We start from the raw sequence: 10,765 nt of genomic DNA, 5'->3' as shown, positions 1-10,765 counted from the left end.
AAAGATGCTCAATATCACTCATTATCAGGAAAATGCAAATCAAAACCACAATGAGATATCACCACACACCTGACAGAATGGCTAAAATCCCAAACACAAGTAACAAGTGTTGGTGATGATGTGGAGAAAAAGGAACACTCTTGTATGGCTGGTAAGAATGCAAACTGGTGCAGCCACTGTGCAAAACAGTATGGAGGTTCCTCAACAAATTAAAAATAGAACTACCATATGATCCAGTAATTGTACTGCTGGGTATTTACCCCAAAAATATAAAACACTAATTCAAAGGGATACATGCATCCAAATGTTTATTGTAGCATTATTTACAATAGCCAAACTATGGAAGCAGCCCAAGTGTCCATCAACAGATTTATGGATAAAGAAGATGTGGTGTGTGTGTATGAAATATTATTCATTTATAAAAAAATGAAATCTTGCCATTTGCAATGACATAGATGAAGCTAGAGAGTATAATGCTAAGCAAAATAAGTAAGTCAGAGAAAGATAAATACCATATGATTTAATTCATATGTGGAATTTTAGACACAAAATAAACCAGCAAAGGAAAAAAAGAGAGAGAGAAACCAAGAAACAGACTCTTAACTAGAGAGAACAAACTAATGGTTCCTAAAGGGGAGGTGGCTGGATGAGGGATGGCAGGAATGGGTGATGGGAATCAAAGAGTACACTTATCATGATGGGAAAATATAATAAAATAAAGAAAAGGAGAAAAAAGAAACAGATCATTTCTATCTTACATAAACTCTTGCAGAGAAGAGAAAAAGAAAGCTACCCTTATAAGGCTGGTATAACATTGTTATCCAAATCAGACAATATAAGAAAATTATAGGCCAATCTCACCTATAAACATGAATGCAACCATGCTATATATAAACTTTAGTTAATTGAATCCACATTATATTCTTTTTTTTTTTTTTACAGAGCAACCATTCACTCTCTATTCATTACTGAAAAATCTTTTTACCATGTGGCTTAATTACACTTTACTTAATGCAACTTTAATTAATTATGAGAAACCATTTGCACATATGTGAAATATCTACACAATCCTCATCAACTAGAACACTGGGTGACATCGAAAATTAGATGTTAATGTTGAAAAGAAGGTAAAATATTCACAGGAGACAAAGCCATTTTAAGGAAGAGAGTATTTTATATTCCATAATTATTTGAAGCATCCAGGAGAGCAAGGCTTCTTTTTTTCCATAAGTATGTATGGGCCTCTTCCTTTGCTTGGCAATATTCTCGATATTCTTCCTGAATGAGGTTTACTCTGGCTTCTTGGGCAAGCTGACCTTCTGCCACAGATCCAATTACTTCTTTCACTAACTCACTCTAGCAGGAGAGAATTCAGATGAAAAAGTTCTGTATTTGGTGTATGTATGCTTTACTGCTTCTTATTTCAAGCCTGATTGTATTAGAATGCCAACGTGATGTCTGTGCCGATAGTCTTACTATTATGAATCCACGTTATATTCTGACACTTAGGGTTTTAAAGCATTTCTTAGGGTTAAAGAATACTAATACTATTTGCCACATACGTAAAGGAAGGAGAGACTCCACATGGTCTTCCCAATAGATTAACACACATGATTTGATAAAAAATTTAACTCATTGGGGCACCTGGGTGGCTCAGTCGGTTGAGAGTCCAACTTCAGCTCAGGTCATGATCTCACAGCTCGTGGGTTCGAGCCCCACATTGGGCTCTGTGCTGACAGCTCAGAGCCTGGAGCGTGCTTCGGATTCTGTGTCTCCCTTTCTCTCTGCCCCTAACCCACTTGCATTCTGTCTCTGTCTCTCTCAAAAATAAATAAACATTAAAAAAGTTTTTAAAAAAATTTAACTCATTCATGATAAAAATTTAAAAAACCCACTTGACAGCAAACTCTCCTTACCTTCATAAAGGTATAAAACTAAAACAAACAAATAAAAAATCCCACTCGGGGTGCCTGGGTGGCTCAGTCAGTTAAGCGTCTGACTGCAGCTCAGGTCACGATCTCATGGTTCGTGGGTTTAAGCCCCACATAGGGCTCTTTGCTGACAGCTCAGAATCTGGAGCCTGCCTCGGATTCTGTGTCCCCCCACCCCACCTCTGCTTCTTACCCACTCGCGCTTTGTCTCTCTCTCTCTCAAAAATAAACATTAAAAAAAATGTTTTTAAATCTAACAGAGGAAACTAGAGTAATGTTCCCAGAGGGAGCACAAGCCCAGGAGATAACTGAGTAACTGCAGGTGCTCTTGGAGATATTCCCTTTAAGGACAGGAAAGCTAGTCAAAGTGGTTACAGAAAAACTGAATAGACTTTTAAGTCAAGAACTTGGGCAATTAGAATAGATGCCGTATTATTAAGTCAGTGTCCAGGTAAAGATTTTTGTATCTCCTGAGCCCTAGGGAACCAAGAGTTTCTAGAGTTAAATCTCAGAAGAGAAGCACAGAAAAAGGAGAAACACTAAATGAGGGAGGACCAAAGTGATGGACCCTGGTCCCTAAGTCCATGTGGGGTAATGGGAGAGAATGAATTCATCCAATGGAGGTGAAGGTGGACAAGGTAAGGTGAACAGTTGGTGGTTTGATAATTCAGTAACTCCTTGGCTTCATACTTCTGCCTGTGGGAGCCTTCCCAAAACAAAAATAGAGTCTGTTAGGGAAAAAAACCAATGTCTGAGTCCTAAATCAAGGGGAAGTAATAAAGAGAGAGCAGTCAGTCCCACCAAACAGGGCTGCTTACAGGTTTTTGAGAAGGAAAGGAATCACTGTGAGGGTCAGGATAGGATTTATAAAACTAAGGGAACCTTCCTGAAAAGAGTAGAAGAAATGTAGCCTGGAAGAGTGGGTAGTTTTGCCATGATCTCCACCACAGAAAACGGTGTGACAGAGGAAAGATTTCCATCCCATTCACGTGAAGTAAGTTCTTAGAGTATAGAAAATCCAAAAGCTGAAAAGGGTTAGTTTTTTGCGAGAGAGAACATGGCAGTAGGATTGGTCCTCACTAGGCCCAAGGGGTAAAGACTTCAGTAGTCTTTACTGAGTAACAGAATAACAGATTCTGTTCAGAAATCTGCTGAGGATGATTCTACAACTGAAACGGATGTGGGGGCCTCAGGGTAAAGCGTCCCTAGGACGTAGATTCTAGGGCCTACACAGATTCTGCTCAAATAGGACTAGACAGAATTCACACTCAATCCAGGAGTACATGGTCTACACAGGCAATGGAAGTTCAGCGGTATTGGATATTTTTCAAGGCATTATGGCATGCTAATTAAAAGTATGGACTTTGAGGCCATTGTGCCTGGGTTCCTATCCCAGCTCTACCTCTTACTACCTGTGTGATTTGGGGCAAGTTACTTAGCTTCTCTCTGTCACATTTTCCACTTCTCAAAGGGAGAAGATAGTACTTCGCTCGTGGAGTTCTTAGGATTAAATTATTTAATATGTGTGAAATTATTTAAAACACGTTGAAATTCAATAAGGGCTATTATTAGAAATATTTTCATCATTGAATGGGACTTAAAAATGTTTTTTAATGTTTACTTATGTTTATTTAATGTTTTTTTATGTTTATCACGACCTGAGTTGAAGTCAGATGCTTAACCAGCTGAGCCACCCAGGCACCCCGCCTGTTAGATTTTTTTTAAGACTCTAGTCACTCTCTCCAGCCAATTAGTTACTAAATTATTTCCCACCTTTTAAAGTCCTACTCCATAAGCTGTCCAGTCTGGTTGTTGTTGCTGTTTTATCCTTTCCATATGTTGAGCGTGACCTTCAAGATCTCCTTTTTCCTCTTCTGTTTAATATGTTCTCCCAATTCCAACACTTCCATTAAGGAAATCTTTATTTTTCTTTTCTCAAGCATTTTCCAATTTGTCTTCTGCTGTTTCCTGAGCCATCTCTTTAGGTATTGCTATACTACAGAAAAGGAGAAATTCACCTTATAATATAAAAAGGAATTTAGGGGCACCTGAATGGCTCAGTCCGGTGAGCATCTAACTCTTGATTTCTGCCCAGGTCATGATCCCAGAGTCGTGGGACTGAGCTCCACATCAGGCTCCACACTGAGCAAAGAGACTGCTTAAGATTCTCTCTCTCTCTCTCTCTCTCTCTCTCTCTCTCTCTCCCTCTGCCCCCTCCCCTGTGCTTTCTCTCTCTCTAAAATAAAATTAAAATTTTTTTAGAAACTTAATGAAAGCCAATGATAAAGTAACTACTTCAAAGAGTTTTACCATCAGCATTATGAACCCCAAGTCCATAAAAACCTGAGCTCTCTTGCTTCCAAGCCAATCCCAATGTACAAGAACTTATCAACCTTCGGCTGTGTCACAGTTGCTAATGTCCCATTGGACCAAGTAAGTCACATAGCCAAACCCAGAGTCAATGTGGGAGGGAACCATGACAAATCATAAATTCTGGGAGCCATGATTCATTGGAGACCATCAATATAAGAGCCTACCACAATATGTACATGCATCTTAACAATATGTTTCTTCTGCAACACTACATTCATGGTCAGTTCTTTCTGCTGCCCTTTCTTCAGTTTCTTTCTTAATTACTCGTGTTTCAGTTTTAGAGCTTCTTCTCAATGACCAATCAATTTATTAAATCTTTACATTTCAGTTTAGAAAAGGAAAACTGAGTGACTCCATAATGCTCTGTGACAGATTATTATACAAGTTAGGAGAAACAGCTATACTGTGTTAATTTTAACAAGCAAAAAAGGAAATGGGAAAAAGCTTAATATAGGGCAGGGGAAAAGATGCAAAAAGATACTTCATGTCTCAGTGAGAACGCAGGCATCTGAGCAGACCCTATGGGATCTACAGAATACATTTCAGCCATGATGTCTGCCATGTTTGAATTAGATAATTTCTAGAGCTATGGAAAGATAAACAGGACCACCTAAGTTATGACTAACATTTGAGTGTCCTCTGAGTACCTCTGAGTAGGCAGGGATGAATGAGACAGAGTTTCTCTGAGGAGCTCATGGTCAAGTGTAGGAAACAGATTATCATATAACTAAAATACACAGTTAAAACAGAAACATCTTATAAATATTAATGGGCAAATTTTTTTAATAAAAAAATAAAATTCCCTTTATTAATATCAAACTCAGTTTGGCTAATGTGAGAGAATAGGTATTAGAAAAGGAGAAGGGGCGGTTGGGCACCGGGGTGGGGGCGGGAAGCAAAAGAGAAGGGAGGAGAAGAGAAAAAAAATGGAGCGCAGGGGCTGCTTGAGAAGGACTGGGTAACAGAAGGAAATGGAATCTACATGGTGATAGGAGATACAAGGAATGCTTTGTCTGCTTCATTTTATCTAGACTGAAGGTGGATAAGAAGGAGACTAGATAAAATTTTAAGTTCTAAACTATATTCTTGAATTCCCAATACCCGTCCCCTCCTCATACAAAAGGCATTTTCTGAAGTATGGAGAATCCTATCCTGACACAGTAGACACCATTCTCAAATTGAAGGCCAGAGGGTCTTCCTGAATTGAAAGGAAGAGCCTTTAGAGACTTCCTTAATTAGAAACCATGTCACTTCTAGGCCATGTTACAGCTTCACCTGGAGAAGTGTAGAGTTCTGAAACCAATCTTTCAGAGCCTTTCTGGCTTTTATAACTCAAAAATAGGCGATGAGCTCATTTTGGAAATGCTACATTCCTTTTATGAAATGATACAGAAAAACTGGTGGAAAATAACTAATAGTGGTATTTTTGATTGACATTCTAGACCCGCACAAACATTAGTAATCTAGATGACGAGATTAATAAAATAATCTGGAACCAATAATCTATAATGAAGAAACTCGATAAAATCAAATCCCAGGGTACATATTTTACTATAGAATTTATTTGCACTTCACAGTGCCTGATTTAGGAGCAATTGTAGAAATTTACTTGTGTTTTGAGATGAAAAACACACATTGATGTTGTGCTAGAGAAATACTTTATAAAGATGGGCTGGAAGAGGCCCTGTGTTTGGATGTGTACATTATAGAGTACTTGTGAACACCTTCACCCTACCATTTCCTCTTAAATGTTTAGGAGAACAGCTGAGCCATTCTCTCCATAACGTAGACATGGTTCAACAAATGGAATTCTCAGATCAGTTCCTCTATCTACAGACTTTAAATGTGATACAGAAGCCACTAGGTTTATAGCACACCAGCGATGAACTCAAGATGTAGCTATAATTAGGACTTGGAAACACAGATGAAAGAGAGAAGGAATCTTCAGTTTCCTTTACCATAACTTTTAAAATAGAAAACGGGTGCCATCTTGTGGTTATTTTAATAAGGTCGCTCAAACAATGACTTTCTGGAGACGCAACTTAACAAAATCTCCTATTTCTTTCTCCTTGAAAATACTGTTAAACATATCTTTCTTAAACTCTTGGACTTGGTACTCTTACAATCTGGAGATTTCATTAAAATGCTAGACCTACCCACATAAAAACACAATCACAATAATATTAGGTGACTACCAACCATGAAAAGCATGGCAAGCAATTTTCATAATTCTTAAGAACCGCTCAAGACCTGCTTCTCGGTTGCGTGCATGTTAAAAGGTAGGTAAAGGTTTTCGTAAAAACGGTGACATGAACACAGGGGTCCCTCCATCCTGGGAACTGTGGGCGGAATAGACCCAAGATAAATACCCACTTTTCAGCCCACTTATTTACTTCTAACTTTTTACAAGAAGAATATATGTTACGTTTGTAGTTAACAAAAAGAATCACTAAACCAGGTGTACGAGGTTCACCTTACCCGAGAACTGTGTTACTGGATGCTCCCTGGAAAGGCAACACCACATTTGTGTGTGTGTGTGTGTGTGTGTGTGTGTGTGTGTGTAGGTGTGTGTGTAAGTCTTGTAGAAGAGGCACGCATCTTACCGTTAAGTACTGTTTGTGTACTAACTTCCTGGGAGCATCAGGCACGCCACAGACAATTTGGGGCTAGTTGGGCTATGAGTCAAAACACGTGCTTCCCAACGAACCTTCGGGATACAGGTGCGAGCAGCCGGAACTCAAACAGACTTCCGTAGAATTTCTCCAGGAAACCGTCGTGTGGGGTGGAGATGGGCGCTAGGTCCAGTGGCTGCTTTCTAATCTGCTGTCACGTTTGAGACCCCGGCCTTTCCTTCCCGGAAATGAGCCTTAGTCCCTCCGAGGTGGCGCCAGAGGCCCGGCGGGAGGCGGAGGCAGAGGCGGAGGCGGAGGCGACGGCGCTGGCGCCAGCAGAGCGGGAGCGCGCAGCAGAGGAGCCGGGCCCAGGTCGGAGGCGAGGTGGCAACCCGAGGCAGGGCCGGGCTCAGAGCCGCTGCCGGCCTCCAAGCACGAGTCAGAGCAGTTCGGTCGAAGACAGGAACCCGAGATGACCTGGGCTTCGGGGCAGTTGCCAGAGCCCGCCGGGGCGCCCCATTCACATCCGGTGTCAGTGAGGGGGGATTCCTCGCTGCCCGCATATCCGTCGGAAAACCGGATGTCCGAGAGACCCCGTTGCCACACCGACTGCCTGGAGGCCTCTTCCGAAGGCTAGGATGCGAAGTGGGCGCGCACCCCTGGATCTTCCTGCTGGTGCCCATGGTGCTGATGGCCGCTCTGGGCACCGGTTTGATTTACCTGCCCAAGGATGTAGAAGAAAACCTCGAGGAGCAGTACACCCCAATAGGGAGCCCGGCCAAGGCCGAGCGGCGCTTTGTGCAGGAACGCTTCACCACCACCGACTGTTACCGCTTCTCCATCTCCAGGAAGAGCACCGAGGTCAATTTCGCTTGTATTCTAGCGGTCTCCAACACGACCTCCCTGCTAGAACCAGCAATCTTATCAGAAGTTAGTAAAGTGGATGACGTGATCCAGGATCTGTATGCGATGGGGGAAAACGGAACCCAGATCCACTACAATCAGGTGTGTGCCAAGCACCAGGGTCTCTGCGTGCCTTCCAACCCACTCCTGTATGCCTGGCAGATGAACAGGGACCTCGACCTGAGAAATGTCACTTTCCCAATCTACAACCACACCGGTCAGCCCATCTACCTGGCTGGCACCATTGGAGGAACTTTCTTAGGCGAGAGGATGGGAATGAACCAGTTACTCCTGGAAGCCAAAGCCGTGAGGTTGCTCTACTACCTGAAAACTGAGGATCGAGAGGACAACGAGCTAGTAAGAAATGGTTGATCCATTTCCTGAACCAATTTAGCAACATTGAAAAGCATCTGGCCTTGAAGAGGATGCAGGTATCTGGTGGCTGAGTTTTATAGGATGGGTTTATAGGCTGAGTTTTATAGACCGGGAGAAAGTGGGAGGGGTAAGAACACGTTTTCCAAGTAGTAGCACTCCTGGATTATTTGATGGAGTCCTTGATTTGCAGCTGGGAGTGCTCTACTCTGTTTGGCACTTAATCCAACTTCCTTAATCTCACACACCAAAGGATGCCACACAGCATAAATCCTTAATAATATTCTGGTGGAAAACACAAATCCTACATCCTTAAGGTAGGTCTGCTCAGTGCAGACATTGATCATCAGGTTTTCCAGTCAAATTACTTTAAAATCCTTACTCTTAAAGTCTTTGCTATTTTGGGGAACCCCTGAAATGTGTTTGGAGTTCATTTGAATAAAAGCAACAAACTTTTAAGAAGTTCCATGGTATTATTGAAAAGAGAATTAGCTCACCATTTACCAAGTAAGTTATATAGCCTAGTGCCAGGCACATGCTAGCTATTCTGTAACTAATAGTTGTGAATAAGCCTGGTCAAAGTGAGACAACTATTGGAAAAATACCAGATCCTTCTGAAATATCGATGAAATTAAAATAGTAAAAGACAACGACCTACTAAAATTTTAGAAAAAGCCACAATTTCTGTAATTATGAATGGTTTCACAATCTTAGGTAGATCTCAGATTTTGTGTATTCAGGAGGTTTAAACCTTGGGTTTCTGAAAGAAACTTTAGAAAGCGTGCCACAGATTTGTGGGAAGAAGCACACTTATGTTAATCTTTATTCTAAAATCACGATTCACATATTTTGACCTTTTACTAAATCTTAACATGTTTCAGTAAGCTATAGTGTTTCAATAGGGTTTGTGACTCACACAAATATTGGAATGAAAAGTTATTTACTTGAGTAAATTTTTGTGGCAGGTGGTCTACTTTACATCAATTTCTAGACAACTGGAATTTGAAGCAATTTTGATGACAGTGATCCCTTTGTTTCACTTGGCATACCTTCTAATCATATTATTTGCAATCATATCATGCTACAGGTAAAATGGTTTCATTGTTTCTTAACTCTTTTTAATAGATATTTTTGGGTGGCAAAATACATATAATTGATATAAAATATGCCATTCTAATCATTTTAAGTGTATATTTCAGTGGCATTAATTACATTCACACTGTTGTGCAACCATCACAACTATCTGTTTTTTTTCATTTTTATGTTTTTACGTTTATTTATTTTTGATAGAGACAGAGCACAAGTGGGGGAGGGGCAGAGAGAGAAGGAGACAGAATTGGAAGCAGGCTCCAGGCTCTGAGCTGTCAGCACAGAGCCCGCCGCGGGGCTTGAACCCACACACTGGGAGATCATGACCTGAGCCGAAGTCGGACGCTTAATGGGCCACCCAGGCGCCCCAGAACTGTCTGTTTCTAAATCTTTCCATCCCCCAAACAGAAACTGTATAACCCTTAGGCAGTAACTCTCCATGGCCTCCCCCCAGTCCCGGCTAACCTTCATCTACTTTCTTTCTCTATGAATTTGCTTATTCTAGAGATTTCATATAAGTGGAATCACACAATATTTGTACTTTTGTAACTGGCTTATTTCACTTGGCATAATGTTTTCAAGGTTCCTCTATATCCTAGCACGTATCAAAACTTCATTTTTATGACTGGTATTTCACCGTATACATACAGCACTGTTTATACACTTAACTGTTGATGGGCGCTTGGAATGTTTCCACTTTTTGGCTTTTGTGAATAATGCTGCAACGAACATTGATGTACAAATATTTTCTTGAGCTCCTGTTTTCTATTATTTTCAGTATATACCTGGGAATTGAATTGGTGGGTGGTGTGATAATTCTATGTTCAGTTCTTTGAAGAACCGCCAAATCCTACCAACAATGTATAAAGATTCCAATTTCTCCGCATCCTCACCAACACTTGTTTTTTGTTTTATTGACAATAGTCAACTTAATAGTGACAAAGTGTGGTTTGATTTACATTTCCCTAATTACTAATGATCTTAAGTATCTTTTCATGTGTTTATTGGCCATATGTACATCTTTGGAGAAATGTCTATGCAAGTCCTTTGCCCATTTTTTAATTTGGTTGTCTTTTTGTTTTTGAGTCCTGTTGTTGGTGAGCACTTTGTATATTTGGTTTTAAGTTTGTTTTTTTTTATTTCGAGAGAGAAGAAATATGAATGGGAGAGGGTCAGAAAGAGAGGAGAGAGAGAGAATCCCAATCAGGCTCCACACTGCTAGCACAGAGCCTGATGTGGGGCGTGAACCCACAAACCATGAGATCATGACCTGAGCTGAAGTCGGATACTCAACTGACTGAACCACCCAGACACCTCAGTATTTTGTATGTTTTAAATATTAAGCCTTTATCAGATATATGATTTATAAATATTTTCTCCCACTCTGTGTATTATCTCTTCACTTTCTTGATAATGTCTTTAATGCACAAGAGTTTTTAATTTTGATGAAATCCACTTTATCTTATTTTTTCTTTTGCTATATAC

General features: G+C 40.5%; 1 protein-coding gene and 1 long non-coding RNA gene across 2 annotated transcripts in view; one reads left to right on the top strand and one right to left on the bottom strand.

The window, feature by feature from the left end:
• Positions 1–1,246: 1,246 nt before the first annotated feature.
• Positions 1,247–7,171, bottom strand: LOC122224000. Its single transcript, XR_006204609.1, has 3 exons — positions 6,908–7,171; positions 3,705–3,927; positions 1,247–1,356 (listed from the first exon to the last, which is right to left on the bottom strand). It is a non-coding gene; the product is annotated as an uncharacterized LOC122224000 (long non-coding RNA).
• Positions 7,172–7,255: 84 nt separating this feature from the next.
• Positions 7,256–10,765, top strand: part of PTCHD3 (patched domain containing 3) — a 78,004-nt gene continuing 74,494 nt past the window's right edge. The window contains 4 exon segments of the mRNA XM_042945192.1: positions 7,256–7,536; positions 7,539–8,168; positions 8,171–8,250; positions 9,157–9,278. Of these exon segments, the coding sequence (XP_042801126.1) occupies positions 7,389–7,536; positions 7,539–8,168; positions 8,171–8,250; positions 9,157–9,278 (980 nt within the window). The 5' untranslated portion in view covers positions 7,256–7,388.

The sequence above is a fragment of the Panthera leo genome, chromosome B4 (assembly GCF_018350215.1).
Source record: "Panthera leo isolate Ple1 chromosome B4, P.leo_Ple1_pat1.1, whole genome shotgun sequence".
Lineage (NCBI taxonomy): Eukaryota > Metazoa > Chordata > Mammalia > Carnivora > Felidae > Panthera > Panthera leo.
Note: the sequence above shows the minus strand (reverse complement) of the source record. Positions and strands in the feature narration are given on the sequence as shown.